Source organism: Oryza sativa, chromosome 3 (assembly GCF_034140825.1).
Source record: "Oryza sativa Japonica Group chromosome 3, ASM3414082v1".
In the NCBI taxonomy this organism is placed as follows: Eukaryota; Viridiplantae; Streptophyta; class Magnoliopsida; order Poales; family Poaceae; genus Oryza; species Oryza sativa.
Window position 1 is genome coordinate 16,298,156 of NC_089037.1, and position 21,709 is coordinate 16,319,864.

Sequence of the window (21,709 nt, forward strand, 5' to 3'; positions counted from 1 at the left end):
TATTAAAATTATTTAAACTTAAACTTCACCGCTGGTCAGCCTTTGCCTAAAAGTTATATTTAAAAGTAAGTTATATTGTCAAGGTAGATAAGGTAGATAAGGGAGTTGAAAAACAAACTCGATGGACCATTGGTATCATTAATATTAATATTAATACTAACGGCAGTATGGTTTGTTAGTACTGCCACCGGTACATAATCCATTTTTCCATGTTGTTACTATCCATTTTTCCGTACATAAGTAGCGCCCGTCTGCATCCAGGGTCTGCGAAAATCAATATTTTTTTGCATGCAGGCGGTCCAACCGTATGGGATAATTGATTATCCTGTGCGGTTGTGTTAAGTCGACTATCCTGTGCGGTCAAATTATACCACCCGCACGAAAAAATACCGAAAAAAAATAAAATCAAAAAAATCCCGTCGTCGTCGTGGTCGCGCAGCCGCCGCTCATGGTCGCCATCGTCCTCGTCGTCGCCGTCATTGCACCGCTACCGCTCCCGTCGTCGTGCAGCCGCCGCTCCCCACCGCCGCTCATGGCCACCGTCGTTGCGCTGCCGCTGCTCCTGTCGTTGTCACCGTTGCCGCACTGCCGCTGCTCGTGGTCGCCGTCGTCGCGCCACCGCCGCTCTCGGCCTCCACCACGACCGTCCGCCGTCACCGCTGCGCCGCCTCCACCAGTAGCCGTCGCCGCTTCCCGCGCCGCCGGCGGCGGCGGTGGCGACGCCCCGTGCGCTCAGTGGGGAGGGGAGGAGAAGAAAGAGGCAGAGAGAGAGAGAGGGGAGGGGGAGAGGAGAGGAAAGGGAGAGAGAGGAGTGAGTGAGGGAGAATAAAAGGTAAAAGGAAGATAGAGGATGTGAAAAATTTTGAAGTGGGTGAGAGGGAAAAGGAAGAGTGATGATGTGAAAATTCTGAAGTGGGTAAGAGGGAAAAGAGGGAGAGGTATTTTCCCGTGCGGTCCACTTAAGAGGCCCGCACGCGAAAATCAATTTTTCCGTGCGGTCCTCTTAAGTCGACCGCACAAGATAACGAGGATTATCCCGTACGGTCGGATTAAGACGCCTGCACGGGATAATGCATTTTCCTATGCGGGCGATAGCCTGGCACCGGTCGCCCGGTTTTTCCAGACAACGCTACTTACGGCCCGTCTGAAATCTACCGGGGCCGGTGTCCAGAAAAATCATTTCTCTACTAGTGTGCTCTAGGCTCATTGCTGATTTGCTTTCTCGTTGTGGTTTGGATTTAGGTGTGTCTTGTCTTACCTTTTCAAAAAGTTGCATACCTGCCTTGTCTATATAAGACTTCGGATTGATGAAACAATATTGATAAGTTGGTTTAGTTTGATGTGCATGGATTGGATATGATGTACTTTTCTCCATAGACCTTAGATAACTTCAATATTCTTTCAATTAATTTGACTTTGTATATATTACTACTATCTTTATTATTACTATAGTTTCATGATTGGCATGACTCCAAGAAAATCGTCTAACAAAGTTATACAACCTTAAAGGGAACTTAAATGATATTTAGCTTACTACAACGCGCGGGGGATGCGTGTGGGCTTGAGGCTTGACTTCCATAGCTAAAATGGCAAATCTTGGGATTCAATATGTGTAGGGTAGTGGTGAAGCCAGGAAATTTACCGTGGATATCCACACAAGATTGATGAAGCAATATAACTAGAATTAAATCAAGCTAGTCTATATGAATCTTAAATAAAAGTAGCAGAATGTCCGTGCTTTGTTATGGGATTAAAAAAAATCAAATGATGTGTATATTGCTTATCATTGTATTTTTTAAATTGAATATAGAGTATATCAGTATTAATTGGATGTGCATGCTGCAAAAAATAATCACCGTGACTTCATTGTGGGTTGTGACCATTGTTTATTTTAATCATTCCCATCCACTCCAAAGACCCAAGTTCATCTTGCTACAGTGGAAAAAAGAAAAGCTCAGTCTATCTACCTACAATTAAAAAGCAGTTACTCCTTCCGTCGCATAATATAAGAGATTTTAAGTGGATGTGACACATCCTAGGACAATGAATCTGGGCTGACAGTTTGCCCAGATTTATTGTACTAGGATATGTCATATCCTCTCCAAATCCCTTATATTATGGGACGGAGAGAGTGTCTGACAGCTAGCCAAGTGTGCTCTCTATCTCTCAGCTAGCTAGCCCAAGTCTGCTCTCTATCTCTCAAGCTCTCACAGCAGGAGGAAAGTTTGATTTTTTTTTCACTGACAAATAGGGGTCCATGCGTTAGTGATAGGAGTGGTGGACCACTACCAACATTTATTTAAAGTAGGATAGACAAATAGAGATTCACGTGTCAGTGATAGGAGTGGTGGTGACAGATTCACTGCCACCATTACTACCACCATTTAAAATAGTGTAGATGTGGACTGGTATCATAGTTATACGTTATTCTCATGAAAATCTATATATAGTACACTAAAGTAGGATTTCAAAATTTGTTATTAATCGATTAATTGATATTTTTAAGATAGAAATTTGCGACCAAGTGTCAAACAATGTGTAATATTAGTTCCTTCTCAAGTTTAACCATAAACCATATTCTTGAAACAATGCCTTTTAATTTGTTGGGTGATTTCTATAAAATCAACCTATAAAATCAAAATTAAGCTAGATGGGAGGTGCGTGGTTTTACCACTACCACAATTAGGCTTCGTTCGAACCAACTGTTCTGCTGGGATTTTTTGACGGCATACAAAACGAGATAGGACATTAGTATATGGTTAATCGAGTATCAATTACTAAAAATTTTAAGAATGGATTTATTATTTTTAAGAAACTTATTTATAAATTTTTTTTTTACATGGGACACACCGTTTAGCTGTTAAAAAAGTGTGATCGTGGAGAACGATGAAATAGTTGTTTCGAATATAGTTGCCTAGAACTTAGTCTTAGAAGCAAGGGTGGCCAAGGGAAAAATACGGATCATGACCTTAGGGCAAGGGCAATATATAATGTGGATACACATTTTAAGATGGGACCCATAAATAATTAGCCATTGTTATGGTATGATGCATAATGTATATGGGGTGTGTTTGGAAGGTCGGTTTGCGTGCAGCCGCACATTACATTGATACTTACAGACCCATGGTCTTTAACATGGGCCCCACGATAAAATAAAGGTATAAGATAGCTGCCAACTTCTTTGAGATAGTGGGGGAGAGAGAGAGTAAGTAGTGGAAAAAAATATTGGTTTATTCACTGTGGCTAATTGTAATCTTGAGGTGCACCAAATTTTTTTTTCTATTGCTAACTTGCACAATATATAAGGTACACCTCAACAATATATTTATCCATTAAGGTTACTTTTAGCACACTATGGTTGCCCTTATACCATCGAATATCACCTTCTGCAAAAATGTGACAAAGCAAATTAAATCATATCGAATTGACAGCATGCTTCCACGGGCGTGTGCGGCTGCCAAGAGCACAAAAGAGCTCTTGCACCCTTCTTACTTACTGAACCAACTGATACAGAGATGATTATGATAGGTTTTGCATTCTTTTATGCACGCGTTTACTCGGAACATTTTGGATCCACCCGTATCCCTCAAACCACCTCCAAGAGGTTGTACCGACATATCTTAAAATTAACGAAGTGATCACGGATACGTCGCCTATCACTGAAAGAATAATTAACCTTAAATACAAAAGCACTTGTACTAAGTCCAAATTTGAACCTTGGTAAATAGGTTCCACCATAAGAAAGCTAACCAATTGAATTACACACTTTATGTTTTGAGGAGTAATTTAGATTGATGGTCAGGTTTTTTTAAAAAGGAAATATTAAAAACGAATATACAATAGGCACAAATGACGTCATTTCCCTTTATTGTAATATAATATTTCTGTCACTTGTGATCTCATCTCAAACTTAGTTAACCAAGAAATGCCATAATTTCAAAGTTTTTCAAGACAAACTTTATATATCTCTTTTTTTGAGGGCAATTGGATTGGCGATATGGAAATAATATGTTTTTAGAAATATAGAAAAAAAAGCTTCATTCAGTACACAATGATACCATCTAAATACTTCAGCGTTTAGAAATTTAACATTTTGTCACCTTCTTTCCATGTTTTCCTGCATTGGAGTTTTTCTCGTTCTTACGAATGCAAAATATCTTCATTGCCTTTTATTGACTCAATATATTTCCCTCACCTTTGTGCTAAGCTCTATTCCTCTCCCCTTGGCCTATGCCGCCATATCCACCTCCTTTATGATTTCCACCTCCTACCCTTGATTCCAACCTTTTATCGTCAATTCCCACCAGTTGACAACGTTGATTTTCACTGCTTTCACCTGACACTGATCAGGCCAACCTATGCTATCCGAGGTTGATTCTAACTACGGCATGCATGTTGATTCCCACCACTGTCAACGGCTACTACTGCATGTCAATTCCCACCGCCACACGTTGATTCATGCCAACGCACTGCTTTAATCTTGTTGATCTGCTACACGACTGGTTGGAACAATGTGAAAAAGGTGTTAGAATTTGTTGCAGCTATAACCATCATATAACATGACATGGCAAAATGTCTTTGTTAGATTAGGTGTCGAATATACTAGTCCTATTTGGTTACAGTTGGACTTGAAGTTGTAATAGGTGTTAGGGGGTGGAGTTAGAGTCGGACTCTGTAACCCGTCATCTCTCTTAAATAGAGAGGGGGGCACCTCAATGTAACCATGGCGACTACAATGTAGCATAGACACGCAGGGAGAGGATGACGGCGTGGCCATGGACTTGTAGCGGCTAGGAGCTATATTGGTTGGGGAGGAGCGCTCATAATCAGAGCCCCGGGGATGTAGGCTTCGACTGAACCTCGTTAACAAATATCGTGTGTTCCTGTGTCGTCATCTGGCATGTCTTGGGTGATCAATGAGTGAAGCGATCGGGAGGGTTAGTCGTCTTTCCGCTATATCAACTAACTTTTATAACAAGTGGTATCAGAGCAGAAGGTTTCAGTATTGGATCAAGAAGACATGTGGAGGAGGAAACACGAGGTGGGGATCGCGCATCGACAGGAGATCGTCAGTCGTGGCGATGAGATCGATGGCGACAATGAGGACGTCGCGGAGGCGACGACCTCGCTCGCGATCAGACCGGCGATGGCGGAACGTGACCGGAAGACGAGACCGGGTGTGGCCGAAGGCGATCGGAGAGATCGGAGGGGTAGCACCATGGACGGCGCGCCCGACGCACGCGGCGAACGCGGATCCGCGGTGGCAGGGAGGCCACTGACGGAAGGGCAAAGCCGACGAGCGTGGCGCGGCACGGCGGACGTGGAGGGCCGAGACGACGAGGTCGTGGACGGTGAACACGAGGGCTGCGACTGCGGTGCGTGCAGGGGCACGGACGCTGTGCACGGAGGCACGGCACATACACACACAATGGTTATCCAAGAGCAGAACGGGTACGGGTGCAAAGATGAAGCAGGGAGATGTGGTTCGGCTTGTTAGACGTGAGGCGGCGTTGAGTCCGACAACAGTAAAACAAGGAGTTGAACACGACTTGGATTGGTGGAGTCCATATGAATCAATCTATGATACAAACCGAGTCGTATTGGGGTGGCACTCCTTTGAATTGAGAGGACTAATACCGATAGTTTTAACAAGAAATCACAAGACTCAAGCTTCAGAGCAACAAACGTAATAGGGGTTCCCGGCGGCTGGGGGCAGCGGCAACTAGGAAGGGCGCGCGCGTCGGCGACCTTCAAGCAGGGAGAGGCAGCGGGGCTTCTGTTGGGAGCGGCGGCTATGGATTCCAGCAGAAGGCAGGCCGACGGCGCTGACCAGGTCGGCGGCGGCGTGAAGGAAGCAGGAGGCATCGGCGGATTCGTCGGGCTGGTGGCGCTGGGCGACGGCAGTTTATCGAGAAACTAGCGCATGCGTGGATCTGGTCAAAGGAAGAGCAACCATTTTTCGGCTCTGTTCAAAAGAAAAAACATGTGGTGTGTGTTGAGCAGTGGGCCGGTGCAAGCCCAAATCGAGGAGTCAAGTGTTCAGACCGAGGAAAAGGGTTGTGCATGGTCACGTTAATTGACATGGTTGGTTGTCAGTACGTGTGCATGCATACTACACTGCATGGGTTGATTGATGTGGCAATGCAACCACTAGGAATTGATTGTGCAAAGGTGTCATGGGCGGTCCAGCAGTGCGTGGAGATCAACGTGTACAAACAGACTTCGGTGGAGTCTAGGACACAGTGGTTGGCGCAAGGAGGGGATTTCGCAGAGCGGCTCGTGGGCACAAGGCAGCTAGCGTGGTGAAGCCATGTGAGGATCAACGCAACAGTGTTATGGTCTGAGGATGTTACTACTCGAGAGAACAATGTGCATAGTTCTAATGTGATTCGGCCGGGCCAGCAAGGTGGTCAGACTGACGGACTGGTTAGACTGCGGAGTTTGGACGGTTAGACCGGGTTCAACGGACGGGTGGTTCGTTGCAGAAACTTGTGAACAGATTCAGAAGAAGGACAAAAAGGTTCTACAGATGGATAGTTTGCAAGTGTGAAGGGCGAGTAGATTGGCGGCAACAGGCTGGTCAAGACGCATATGTAATTATCTGGTGAAGACATGATATATCTGGGACTTGATGAGGAGTTGAGATATATGGAGTTGTGCCAGAACTGAAGAAAAGACCCGGGCAACAGCGGGTGAAATCGTTGATGGAGTCAACGGTTTGTTTGGCAGTACATGATATATCCAGGATCTGTGGGGTTTGTATTATGGGGATATATAGAATCTGTGTCACTGAAGGGGAAAGAGCAAGCGCTATGGTGGTAATTTCTTCGCGTGATTCAAGGCAACGGTGATTTTCTCAAAAATATCATGGATTCAGTCTATGGATGTGGGAAGGCGTGGATGTTGGATTTATTAGCTCGATTCATAAGACGGCAAGGAAGAAAGTGTTCTCTTCATGTCTGGTGAGCTTGATTTATCTATTTGGTGATGACATCGGTTATCTGGCCATGGATTAGATCAAGTCAAATTTAAGACAGTAGATGGAGTTGAACATGGTCTTCGGGGAGTCTATGATGGAACAGCTAGGAAGGAATTCAATTTCGCTTGGCAAGACGACTGTGGTGATATGAGAGAAGGTGGAGTCCAGAGGAAGAAGTTACAGAGATAGCAGAGTCTCTTCAAGGCAACGGGTCTGGCGCAGTCTCGTCGGGCGGCTTACGGTGAAGCTGCAAAGGAGACAACCCAAGTTTGGAGGACAGATGGATCGGCATGGTGATTCTACTACTTCTGGGTGGCGTATATTTGCCAAGGTGGAGTTTGTTAGATTAGGTGTTGAATATACTAGTCCTATTTGGTTACAGTTGGACTTGAAGTTATAATAGGTGTCAATTCCCACCGCCACACGTTGATTCATGCCAACGCACTGCTTTAATCTTGTTGATCTGCTACACGACTGGTTGGAACAATGTGAAAAAGGTGTCTAGAATTTGTTGCAGCTATAACCATCATATAACATGACATAGCAAAATGTCTTTGTTAGATTAGGTATCGAATATACTAGTCCTATTTGGTTACAGTTGGACTTGAAGTTGTAATAGGTGTTAGGGGGTGGAGTTAGAGTCGGACTCTGTAACCCGTCATCTCTCTTAAATAGAGAGGGGGGCACCACAATGTAACCATGGCGACTACAATGTAGCATAGACACGCAGGGAGAGGATGGCGGCGTGGCCATGGACTCGTAGCGGCTAGGAGCTATATTGGTTGGGGAGGAGCGCCCATAATCAGAGCCCCGGGGATGTAGGCTTCAACTGAAGCTTGTTAACAAATATCGTGTGTTCCTATGTCGTCATCTGGCATGTCTTGGGTGATCAATGACTGAAGCAATCAGGAGGGTTAGTCGTCTTTCCGCTATATCGACTAACTTTTATAACAGTCTTGATGTTCTAGTCCAATGAACAAGCAATAATTGGTTAAGGAGACAGTGTGGTAGCGGTGGGATTCAGAATGGAACAATAACAACGGTGGGATTCAGCGTATAGTAGTAAAGAGAGTGGGATGGCAGGCAGTCCTCCTTGGTGGAGGTGGCGTGTGAGAAGTCAGGTGCGAGATGACTAAGAGAAGAGGTGCTAGGGAAATATTAGATCGAGCTTAGAGCAAGGAGCATAGGACAATGCAAACATTTCACATTTGGAGAACGACATGAACAAATATGAAAACGATGATGGAAAGTGATGGCATTGCAAATTTGTAAACATTGCAATCTTATAAGGGCATCCACGATGTATTACAAAAGTGGCTATTGTGCAATATATGAAGCCATATGGGCTGACTCTATACACTATGAAGGTAGTCCTTATAGCATTAATTACTAAAATAGTCCATAACCATATGTGTTGGCCACAAGACAGTAGAACATATTACATTTTAAATTCACTAATTAGAAATGAATATGAAACTGAAAACAGTTGGTGCATGGCCGCATTGATCCGTTGGATGGCAACTGTCAACTGCTTGTTGGCTTGAGCTCTGTTGACGGTGTTAAGTGCAAACTTTAACTGTCAACTCCTAAATAAAAGAATACAAAATATAATATCAAACTTAGTGGTAGGGGTTTATTACTAACCATTTTCACTAGTATTGGTAAATATTGCTATGCAGGTGAATTACGGACGAAAACACACTGCCATGCGACGAAATATACCTCCGACCAATCATACGCGAGCACAAGGATCGAAGGGCCCACATGACAGTCAAAACCAACTTAAAATATGAGCCTAACCGTAGTGCACCGGCATAGGGGCCCACCAATCAACCTCCAGTTGAAGAAGCAACTGGGAGGTGGGGCCCACAGGTCGACTGATCAGACCTTGCCTCCATCCATCACCACCTTCCACGTGTAGGCTCTGGATCACCTCCCAATGACAATTGTGGTGCTCCGACCTCCACAACCGTCATTGGAGGCTATAAAAGAAGGAGCTCACTCATTTCCAAAATGCACAACAAAATGGAGTACAACTTAAGTTCATATCTTAGACATCACTTTAGTAGTGTGGAGGAAATAGGTAAAGAGTGAGGAGAAGGTCTAGAGGAGTGCCAGAGCTATCGTCACTCTCTTCTCTCTTTTACCTCAACGGATGCTTCTTTAATAAAGTAAGGCTCTGTTCGTTCTGGGGAGATAGGGGAGATTGATTCTTGTTTTCCGCGTGCACGCTTTTCAAACTACTAAACGGTGCATTTTTTGCAAAAAAAATTCTATAGGAAAGTTGCTTTAAAAATCATATTAATCTATTTTTGAAATTTAAAATAGTTAATACTCAATTAATCATGAGCTAATGGCTCACCTCGTTTTGCGTATCTCCCCAATCTCCTCAAACACACCCTAAGTATTCGTGATTTCTCTTTTGGTATTTAATTTACTTGCTTAAGTGAGATACATTCCCATCGTTGCGGGTTCGTCGCTTAGTATTATTATTGAGTGCTTTAGTACTAGGATTCTTCACAAAGAAGAAAGTAACCATCTATCTGTTAACAACCAAATTTGGTAATTCAAGTATCGGAGATGGAGTTAAATCGAGGCGGAATCCAAGATAGAGATCGTTCCGGAAACAGAGCAAGAATAGGCTAAAAGTCCGAATCGGCTACGATCAAGATCGACAGAGTTCGAGTCGGACAAGGTCGGTCGATTAAGCCGATTCCGACAAAGTGACTCGTTACACGTTGTCGGGTTGAGTTAATGTGCTTCATGAGGATTGCCATGCACGGATTGAGTCCTCAAAAGGCAATTGTATCTATTAATTAGGATATTTCATGTAATTTCCTTAGAGATATGTTTGGGCAAAAGTCTGCCGTAAAGACTTATGATATCTTAGAGTTTGTTAGAGATAAGAGTCGTGTCCGACACGGACATATTTTCGAGTATAAATAGACCCCGAGCCCCATGTAATACAACAACACACGTTCAATACAATCTCGGCCCATCGCCACCCTTTTACTTTCGTTTTGTTTCGACAAGTTCTTGCTTTCGGGTTGAGCTGCATCGGTTTCGATCTTCAACTAGAGGTAAAACTTGTTATGGTGGCTTGTATTCTCGGGATTAGTGCTTCCATCTTCATGATACTCTAATCTTGTTTATGTAATTCGTCGAGTTATCATATATTATGTATAATCTTCGACAATATCGTTATCTAACCTCCAACCAGCTAACATCTATTATTGGAAGGCAGCCGATTAGGTTAAATATCTATGTTGGCTTAGATTATACAGGATATCCACTACTCTATGAAACATCCAACGGCTTGATTGTCTCGATATTATTCTTCTTTTCATACTTATAACTGCATCAGTTGAGTTTGACCTTATAAGTCGTGATTAGAATCTCAATCCCTAGCCTGCTTTTGGTTGTTGATTAGAATAGTATTGGGATTTCAGCCGATCTTACCTGATTTAGTTTTATATCGTATATGCTTAATTGACATGCTAGATCTGCCCTCTATGTTAAGATCTTGTTGCATTTAGGTATATTAGGCTTTTGTTTGATATATTTTACTTGCCTTAATATCTTAATATGGAGTGGTATCGGAGTATTAGCCTATACATGCTAGATCTACCTAATCGGCTATGCTATGAACATCTATAATCTCACTATTAATATATACTTCGATCTAAGTGATTTATATTGTCTCGGCATGGTGACCGATCTATCCCAATTACTTGATTTAAGTATATATTGACATAAGGATTATATATTGTTAATATCTACAGCTGATCGAGTAGGTTTAGTCCTTTCTTATTTATTTATTTCTGCCGATCGATTCACATATGACATCGGCTCAGAGATAAATGATATGTCATCGGCACCTAGCCGATCGACTATCATTTATGGATTTAACCAAGGTTTCTTTGTCTTTATTTCTTGTTGATTGCAGGATCAAATCAACTGGCATGCTCATGAATCTAAAAGGCAACATTTTTGGACATGCATTAGAGTTAAGTAGATCTCCCAGGCCTCATGTTTTTTACATCAACACTATCTTAAAACATGTTTACGTTGCTATTCCCTAGCTAGCCATATATTGCTGCGCGCTCGCCGCTCTAATGGCCGATCGGCTGGGCGTTTGCCCTACACCTTAGTGTTTGCCACAACTAATACCATCTACTATATAATACTCCCTTCATCCCAAAATGTTTGCCGCCGTTGACTTTTTTAAAAATGTTTTACTGTTTGTCTTATTCAAAAAATTTAAGTAATTATTAATTCTTTTCCTATCATTTGATTTATTGTTAAATATACTTTTATGTATACATATAGTTTTACACATTTCACAAAAGTTTTTGAATAAGACGAATGGTTAAACATGTTTAAAAAAATTAACGGCGTCAAACATTTAGGGAAGGAGAGAGTATATCTATTTGGATTGCTTGGGCTCACTATATAGTATTGTTCATGTTCCATGAAGATTGATAGTGGGCGCAGCCAGGGTCGTAAATCTAATTTTACCTCTTTGGTAGTGGGTTGAGGTTTCTTCTCTCTTTCCTGATTCAGTTGTAGGCCACCACTCCTCCTTGCCGACCTGGCCTCGTCCGGCATCCAACAGCACAGCGCGCACCGAACCGAACCGAACCGAACCAGCGACTTTGAGATTCGTGCCACCGTGCTCCTCCTCTCTCTCTCTACTCTCTCTAGGGCTCCCTTCCCCTCCCTTTCCTCCTCCGGCCCGACACCAAACTCCTCCCCCCCAAATCCCCCACGCCACCGCCGCGCCGTCGCCGCCTCCTCGTCGGCGGCGCGTCCCCCCCCACCTCCGCCGCCGCCGCCACCTCCCGCACCTCGCGGCCGCGTGGGTAGTAATAATACCACCCCCACTCCCAGGGGGCCCACGCGGGCGCGCGCCGGACCTTGGCTGCGGCTGGCTAGGGTTTCATGCGGGCGCGCCCCCGCCTCCGATGTCGCACCCCGGCAAGTTCGTCTCCGTTAACCTCAACCGATCCTACGGCCAGCCCGCGCCCTCGCACCATGGAGCCCGCCCCTCGCGCCCCTCCGCCTCATCCGGTGGCGGCGGCGGCGGGGGTGGGGGTGGCGGCATGGTCGTGCTCTCCCGCTCCCGTGGCTCCTCCGTGTCCAAGCCCCAGCCGCCCAAGCTCTCCGTCCCGCCGCCGCTGAACCTCCCCTCGCTCCGCAAGGAGCACGAGCGGTTCGATGGCGCCGCCGCGGCCGCGGGCGGCGGGGCCGCCTCCGCGCCCGTCCGATCCGGGGCGCCCACGGCCGGCTGGACCAAGCCCGCCCCGGCCGTCGAGAAGCCGCTGCCTCCCGCTTCCGTGCTGCTCCCTGGCGGCGGCCCCAGGCCCCCGCCCTATGGATTCCCGGAGAAGGCCGCCGCCGCCGCCGTTGTCTTGCGTGGGGAGGACTTCCCTTCCCTGAAAGCGTCCGTCGCGCCGCCGCCTCCACCGCCCGCGCAACGTCACAAGGACGCTGATGGGGTGCGGGTCGCCACTCCGGAGACACGGCCGCCGCTGGGCATGCGACCGCAGGTGACGCCGTCTCGTGCCGCTGAGCCCTTGTCCTCTACTGGTGGCACCGGCACTGGTGATCATGTATCTGCGGAGAAGGCGCAAAGGAATGATTTGGGGCCACTTCCACTTGTCCGGCTTAGGTACGATTCCGACTGGGCTGATGATGAGCGTGATACGGGGTTGACCCTCCCAGAGCGTGACAGTAGGGAGAGGGGATTCGGTAGGAGCGAGCCTGCGGTTGCAGGCCGTGACATTTATGGGGGCATGAGGGATCCCTTCAAAAAAGAGCCCTTTGTAAAAGATTTGATTGCTAGCAGCAAAGAGGGTGGCCAGGATGCGGCGTGGCGATCTCCTATGTCGAGCCAACAAGATAGAGAACGGACAGACGGACGGCCATACAGCGCAGGGAGAGGAAGCAGTGCGCAATCATCTTATCGTGAAAGCATGAATGGTGATGCTTCCAAGGATTCCTGGAATACAAGTAGGGAGCCAGGTGTGCGTGTATATGGACAGAATGGGGCAGAACCGTATAGGAATGCACGTGTGGGGGAGACTCCTGGTGAACGTTATGGCAACATTTCAAATAACTGGTACAGAGGGAATCCTTTCCAGAATAGTTTTGTTTCCAAGGTGCAACCATTCCCTGGTAATAAAGGGCCTTTAAATAATGAGCCACCTGCAAATTTTGGCAGGGAGAAGCGTCTCACTGGAACCCCTGCGAAGCCTTTAATTGAGGATGGAGGTTTCGATAGTATTACAGCTGTTAATTTAAGTGCAATAAAGAAGAAAAAGGAGGCGGCCAAACCAGCTGATTTCCACGACCCAGTAAGGGAATCGTTTGAGGCAGAGCTTGATAGAATCTTGAGGTTACAGGAGCAAGAAAGGCAACGTGTACTGGAAGAACAGGCAAGGGCCAGAGAAATTGTTCGGAAACAAGAGGAGGAGAGGGAGAGACTAATAAGAGAGGAGGAAGAGAGGCAACGGTTGGTGGAAGAAGAGGCAAGACATGCTGCGTGGCTTGCGGAGCAAGAAAGATTGGAAGCTGCTAAAAGAGCTGAGGAGCAGAGAATTGCTAGGGAGGAGGAGAAAAGGAAGGCCGCTATTGAGGAGGAGCGGCGTAAAGAAGGTGCACGCAAAAAACTCCAAGAGTTGGAGGCAAGGATTGCTAGACGACAAGCAGAATCGAACATTAGGGATGGGGATCTTGCTTCATGTATCAATGATGAACTTTTGCCTGGAGCCGTGAAGGATAAAGATGTGCCACAATCTGCTAATACTGACGACAGACATGATTTTGATAGAATGGGTGAGCGCGTCAATACCTCTGCATCGTCGGAGTCCTCTAGTAACAACAGGTACAATGATATAGTTCCAAGAGTGCACACTTTGAGAGATGGACACTCATCGCTTGTTGATAGAGAACATGCACATTTTAGTGGAAGGACATCATTTCAAGACCAGGAAAGTGCTCACTACAGTCCACGGCGTGAAACTTTCACTGCAAGGAGGGGAAATTACCCTAAGAAAGATTCTTATGATGGTTTTGTGACTGTGACAGTCAGGCCATCTTCGAGAGGCCGGACTAACGATTCACCTTGGGCATCAGAAGAGTACCATCATGGAAGGGCTCCAAGGTGGGATGCACCAAGGGAGAACGATAGGTTTGACAAGCAATCTGACTTTGACACTGAGTTTTTTAGTAGCGACAGATTTGGAGATCCAGCTTGGCTGCCCAGTAGTTCACATGAGGGCCCCAATCGTCACCAAGGAGAGAAGATGTTTCATAGCTCTGAGGATAATGAGTTCCCTTTTACAAGGCCCCGTTACTCGATGCGGCAACCACGTGTACCCCCACCCCCAGCTGTGGCCAGAAGTACGGTTGGTCCTTCCACTCAACATGCGAATTCTTCTTTTGTGGAAAGTGGGTTGAGAGAGAGTTCTAGTAGGGAAGAGCATACTATGCAGACCGAATATGGACGTGTATACCAAGAGGCATCTCACCAGCATGGGACATCAGCTGAAGGCATTGTTCTAGATGAACAGCAAAATGGGGATAGGGAAAACCCTATATTGGGCTCACAATCTTCTCTGTCTGTTTCGAGCCCTCCTAGTTCACCTCCACATGTTTCACATGATGAGATGGATGTTTCTGGTGATTCACCTGCGTTGCCAACTTCTGCTGATGGTGATCGAACTGTGATGTCTGACATTGACCATGCGGCTTCAACCTTAGATGCAGCCAACACAAGCAGAATCAATACCTCAAGCACAGTTTCTCACTTGGAGGATGATGAATGGCCAAGTGAAAATAATGAAAATCGTCAAAAGCAAGATGAGTATGACGAAGAAAGCAATAGCTACCAGGAAGATGAAATCAATGAAGGTGACGATGAAAATCTTGACTTGGATGATGAGTTTGCAGAGGGGCATAGTACACATATAGAAATGGAACCGGTTATACTTGGATTTGATGAGGGTGTACAGGTTGAAATCCCCCCAAATCCTGAGGTTGAGTTAGTATCCATGAAGAACACACACTCAGGTGTCATGGAGCAGCAGGTGGGCAGTAGTTCAGTTTGTCCTTCTGACTTGGTTACTGAAGCAGAGAAGGCACTGCGGAATTTGGCTCTTGATCAAATAAATGCTTTGACAGATGAAACTAACAATGAGCCATCCAATAGCTTAGTAGCATCTGCGCCAGGCTCCAAGTTACATCAAGCACCTTCCACTGATCCTATTATGCCACCAGCTTCAGCAGTTAGTGGCCGGAGTGAAGTCCCTGTCAATCTCCAGTTTGGTTTATTTTCTGGGCCTTCTTTGATACCAACTCCTGTTCCAGCCATTCAGATTGGTTCCATTCAAATGCCTATAAATCTCCACAACCAGATTAATCCATCCCTATCTCAAGTACACCCTTCACCAGCTCCATTGTTCCAGTTTGGCCAGTTGAGGTATGTGCGCCCTATTGCCCAGAATGTTCAGTCGGTTTCTCAGGCGATGCCTTCAATTCATTCATCTGCACCAGCTCCTTATATATTGAACCAGTATGGTTCAAGTGGTCTCCCAAATGAAATTAATCAACACACTCACCAGAATATCCCAAGAGAGGCAGCTCAGTCCAGCTCTATTGAGAAATCTGTGGTGTCTGCAGCCAATCTTTCCTTTATGTTGCAGCATTCAGATTCTCAGAAGCTTGGTGCACCTGCAATCAACCAGATGGTTGATGCAGAGGGATTTCACAACCTGCTGGATAGATCTTCCCTGGGGGAAAACATGTGCAGAGTTTCAAAACCTGAAAGTCACAGGAATCATGATATCTCTCTGAAGAGGAATTACAGACCTACTTCTAACAACAGAGAATCTTCTCAAGTTAATTCAGATGCAAAAATTGTGAGTGGTCCAAAGGCTCCAGGTGCTGTACCTGGTGGAAGAGGGAGAAAATACGGTTATGCTGTCAAGGAATCTAATATAAGGTCAACAAGTTCAGTTGACCATTCTAATAAAGATTCAAGAGGATTACAGAGGAGGTCTCGTAGGAACATAAGAAGAACTGAATTTAGAGTTCGGGAAAATGTCGAAAAGAACCACATTCAAGATGAGTCATTTAGTCACAGTGAGCAGAACGAGAAGCCATATTCCAATGGAACAGCAAGAGAAATTCCTTTGAAAAATCCAAACAGAAGGGAAGGTGATAAGTCATTTAGGGCTAATGAAGCAATCGATCTTAGTGCAGGTCCATCTACATGTGCTAATTATTACAGCAAGACAGAGAGAAGTACACACAAGGCTCCATCTTACGAGAGATCTCATAGTGGGAACAAGAAATCGAGAGCAGGTGGTGCTATCCCTGAAGGAGATGTTAATGCTTCATCACAGGCTGCAGTTGCACGTGTTGTTAGGCAGCAGGGCATCGAAATCCCTGTTGATGCAGATGGTTTTATTGAAGTAAGGTCTAAGAGGCAGATCATGAGTGTCAGGAGAGAACTGAGGGAGAAAGAAAATAGATCCAAGATGAGGATAGCAAAGGTGCCCAATTTTTATGTTTTACATACTTGAAACCTTATAATATTCTTGTCTTCCTTAAACTAATGCTTTGGTATTGGCTGAACCAGGCTCCCCGCAAACAGCATCAAGTTTCTCTGCACAGTTCTAGTAGTCCAAATTTGAACAAGGGAACTGTTTCTTTGGCAGAACCTGCAAAGAAAGCTTCTTTGGATTCTGTCATGGCTGTTGAAAGCAGAATCATTGACCCTGCTGAATCATCTGTTGCACTAAAGGGTGATAAAGCTTCCATGACACCCATAGGGCAACCTTTGGTCAACGCAGAATCTCATACAAACTACTACGCAAAGAAGTATGTCTCTTAATCATGTCTATGCTATTTATTTGTCAGGATTCTTGAGGTTTTTATTCACAAAACCTATACAGGCCTATCAATAGCCAGCCATCCTCAGATGCGGTCAATTCAGGAAAGCTCGTGACAAGCCTATCTGAAGAAAACAATAAAACGATGCCCATTAGCACTCCATTTAACATAGGCACCTGGGATAATTCACAATTAAACCAGCAGGTATTTTTTTTACAATCGTATTCATGTTCATATGGTGCATGCCGTTATTCTTTTATTGGGACAAACATTGCTTCCAGTTGTTGATCATCACTTCATTTGTTCCCATTAATCTCTTTTGAGAGTTGAAATGATAACAGTACTTTTATGCAAACAAATAGTTCTACATAGTGTATAGATTGCCTTTAGGAACCTATATTTTGTTGTTTGCACTGGCTTCAATTTTCATACGCAAAATAATGTTCAGACAACACTACGCTATCTGTATGTTATGTGAGACCAATACATTTTATTCCCTTCTAAAACCTCCTGATGCTTAAATTTGTGTACATGGATGCAAGCTAGACCATCTTCGTATTTTCTGTACAAATGATGGCAACTTAACTACTTTGCTTACAGCAGTAGAGCTAGAGGAAAAATACTCTCTGAAAAGTGAAAGCTTAATTGAATAGCTTTATCATTTTTTCAGTCTCAGTGTTCGATTTATAGCCATGATAGTTGTACTACTCTTACTTCTAGTTGTAAAATAAAATGCACCAGCTTTGGTCTCTACCATCAAAATTATTTTGCCTTCTGCCATGTGTTGAAGACATGGAGGTGCAAAGTTTTCTAACAAATATTGATTTATCTATAAATACAGACACTCTGCATCTTGGTTTGTGAAAATTGTTTTCGTCTCTAAGAGATAGCATTATCATCCTTTGTCCATCCATCTGTAGAGAGATTATTATTTTTGCCAGTTTGACTGATCCCTGGGATCTCAGTTAGCGTGCTCTGTGATGACAGTGTCAGTACCAGAATACTGTCTGCCCTCCTGCCCCACTTCTTTCCTCAATGATGCCTCATGCTGACGTATCCCTTAAAACTCCCACATGACCTATTGGCCTTGCTATTGGTTTTGTTTCTTTTCTTGTTCTCCATGGATGTGGAGAGGAGGCAAATGAAGCTTTCCGTCTTGATTGAGGATGGCCAGAGCTGAACTATGACACCTTGCACCAAGAAAAGGCATTACACATATGAACAGATGATGATGATGGAAACATGTAGAGAATCAGAGTGGTGATGCCACAGCAAACTGGGGATATAGTTGCCTTTCAAAAAAAAACTACATCTTAAATCTGGTAAATGTGCATGAGCTCAATGGGATTCAGTGGAACTAGCAAAAAAGAAAACTGCACTAGAGAAGTGATGGTAAAAGAAACTTTGGAAAAAAAATTTGTTTGTCTTTTGCATACTTGCATTATCTGTTCTTACTAAAATGTGGATATTTTATAATTATATTGTATGCAATATGATTTTTTGGCCACTTGTGTATTCTAGGTTATGCCATTAACTCAAACTCAACTTGAAGAAGCTATGAAACCAGGGAAGTTTGAACAAGCTGGTTCTGGCTTTTCTTTGGAGCCCAACAATGCTCTGTCTCCCACACTAGGTTCTGAAAAAACATTCCCTTCATCTGCTAGCCCTATTAATTCCCTTCTTGCCGGGGAGAAGATTCAGTTTGGTAAGCACTTTGTATTAGCTTGTAGAATGTTTCCTGTTGCTTGACTGATGATAATGAAATTAAAAACAATATTCAGGAGCAGTTACCTCACCAACTGTACTGCCTCCAGTCAGCCGAACTATTACAAGTGGGCTTGGTCCTCCAGGTTCATCTAGGCCTGATATGAAGATTCATCGCAACTTGCCTGGTGATAGCAATAGTACTGCCATTTTGTTTGATAAGGAGACGTCTACAACAAAGGAACCATCACCAAACTCCGATGATGTTGAAGCTGAAGCTGAGGCTGAAGCAGCTGCCTCTGCTGTAGCTGTTGCAGCTATTAGTAGTGATGAGATAGTTGGATCTGGAGCTGATGCAACGGCAGCTTCTGCTTCAGACAACAAAAGTTTCGGCAATAAGAATCTTGCTGGATTAGCATCAGGAGGTATGATCTTTCGGCTTTAGTTATTTGAATTGAAAATTTAGCCTCTGTGCATGCAGATGTATTTGATAACACTGAAGCAATTGCAGGTCAATCATCCACAGATGAACCACTCAGCGTCGCTCTTCCAGCAGACTTGTCAGTTGATACTCCACCAATGTCCCTGTGGCACCCTCTGCCAAGTCCACAGGCATCAGGACCGATGCTTTCTCAATTTCCTGGTGCACAGCCATCCCACTTTTCCTGCTTTGAGATGAACACAATGTTAGGAGGGCAGATTTTTGCATTTGGACCAAGTGATGAATGTGCTGGTTCTCAGGTTCAGCAGCCTCAAAGAAGCAATGCTTTACCTTCAGCACCATTGGGAGCTTGGCCACAATGCCACTCTGGGGTTGAGTCATTTTATCGTCCTCCCACTGGGTTTGCTGGTCCTTTCATTAGCCCTGGAGGGATACCAGGCGTACAAGGTCCTCCACATATGGTGGTCTACAATCACTTTGCTCCTGTAGGGCAGTTTAGTCAAATGGGACTTGGTTTCATGGGAACCACTTATATTTCTGGTGACAAGCAGCCTGACTGGAAGCAAAACCAAGGACCTCCGGTTGTTGGTGTTAGCCAGAGTGATCCAAACAACCAAAATATGGTACCTGGTCAAGTAAGCTCGCCCAGTGTTCCTACTCCAGTACAGCATCTACGCCCAACCTCCATCATGCCAATTCCATCTCCACTGACCATGTTTGATATTGCTCCATTCCAGGTATGACATAATGGTCCCACATCGTGCCATGCATATAGAGCTGAGTTGATTCATGCTTTATGCTTGTACGTTACATTGTTATTTACGCATAAGTAAAAGATACATTACTGAGATCTGAAAGTGTGCTACATTATTGAGAGTTGAATATTTATTGTCACCCTTCTATTTTAATTTTCCTCCTCCCTCTCTCTCTCTCTCTCTGCTTTTCTTTATGGCAAGAAAATTGAAGTTTTATATCTATCAGTTTGATGGTTAAACAATTCACATAGTCATTATCAATAAATTTGAAAAATGGAAATTGCTATCCTACTTGAGTTTGTATATAGGTACAGATGGTCAAATTCACGATTCTTTCTTTATATATATACTAGAAAAAATGCCCGTGCGTTGCAACGGATGAAGGTTATTTTAATCTTATTATTGTTATATGGTTTATTAATATGAAATTCACTGTAAGAATTCGATTGGATATATATATATATATATATATATATATATATATATATATATGTAGAAAATCATGAGCTGCAATTAGGTGTCCTTTCTGTATTTCCAAAAACAAACGAACTTAAAAACCGACTTAAATACGGATATGTATTTCCAAAAGCAAACGAAATTAAAAACCAACTCATACACGAATGACGTTCTAAAGTAACGGCAAAAACATCTTCAATTTTTATGATAGTAGAGATAAGATAATGTGACAGCATGCTTTTTCCATTTGCATTTTGAACTAACCTCAACACATTGCCATTCCAGTCATCTACAGATATACAGATGCAGCCTTGTTGGCCACATATGCCTGTAGCACCACTACACACCGTCCCATTATCAGTGCCACTACAGCAGCATCCAATGGACGGCACAGCTGCAGCGCAGTTTGTTCATAACATCCAAGTGGACAACAAAGCGAGTTCGAATAACCGGTTCCAGGAGCCCTCTGCTTCTGTTGTTCCAGCAGATAACAGCAAGAACATTCCAAATGCATCTGCTACTCAGTTTACAGATGATTTAGGCCTTGTTGAACAGCCAGCCTCCACAAGTTCAAATGCTCAAACTGTTCAGCCTTCGTTTGCCCGGGTAGGCATGATCAGCAATGAAGTCCCAAACAGTGCCAAAGTTATGGGTAGGTCGTCGAACACACCAAATGTTAACCCTGGGATTGCTACAGGGGTCAGCAACTCAAATGGAAGTCAGGTTGCCAGCATGCCTTCCAAGCCCCACCAATCTTCATCATCATCGGGTCAACAGTACCAACATCAAGTTAATAATCAAGATCGTCGGTCTCGGGTGACCCAAAAGACTGGAGCTGTCAATGAATGGCAACGCCGTTCAGGATACCAGGGAAGGAATCAAAATTCCGGTTCTGACAAGAACTTGGGCACTGGTAGGATGAAGCAGATCTATGTTGCAAAATCATCATCAGCAAGTGGCCATGCCCCATCTGGTTAGAAGCACAAATGCTCTTTTGCAAAGCCTGCGTCAATCAGGAGGCCGCAACAGCTCGACTCGAGCATATTTGCACCAGACACATGCGAAATGTGTTGTCACTCCATGTCTGTCTATCCTTTTTGTTTTCTTTGGCGATTATAGCCTGTGCTGATCATTTATCTATTTTTGGTTCATTGTCTTGCATAGAGAAAAGAAAAAGGTAGTGTGGTTGCAGTGTCAAAACTTTATAGTGATATCGTGACATGCCTGGATAAAATTTGCAACCTTCAAAATATGCTGTTGTGTAAGTCGATGGTGTGCCGTCTGAATTGTTAATACTATTATCATTATCATTATTATTTTTCCGGACTCTGGAGGTTTAAACAGCCTCGGAGATTGCTATAATAGGGATGAAAACATGCCCCTTGTGAATGTGTCCATATTCCATTCGATGCTTTTTTATATTTTAATCATGCACTTACATGGTACTAGCCTATTTTAACCACACTGGGATGAGAG

The 21,709-nt window shown here is 44.2% G+C and overlaps 1 protein-coding gene across 2 annotated transcripts; it reads left to right on the forward strand.

Annotated features, from left to right (window-relative positions):
* Positions 1-11,711: 11,711 nt before the first annotated feature.
* On the forward strand, positions 11,712-21,622 carry LOC4333036 (uncharacterized). Of its 2 annotated transcripts, none has more exons than XM_015774870.3 (7): positions 11,712-16,536; positions 16,623-16,864; positions 16,939-17,080; positions 18,398-18,581; positions 18,658-19,005; positions 19,092-19,759; positions 20,519-21,622. In XM_015774870.3, exons 1-7 carry the CDS (start codon positions 11,944-11,946, stop codon positions 21,209-21,211), a joined length of 6,870 nt encoding a protein of 2,289 aa, XP_015630356.1. In that variant the 5' UTR covers positions 11,712-11,943; the 3' UTR covers positions 21,212-21,622. The 2 variants fall into 2 exon arrangements, with proteins under 2 accessions (XP_015630356.1, XP_015630357.1); XM_015774871.3 differs by having other exon boundaries at positions 18,664-19,005.
* The last annotated feature ends 87 nt before the right edge of the window (positions 21,623-21,709 follow it).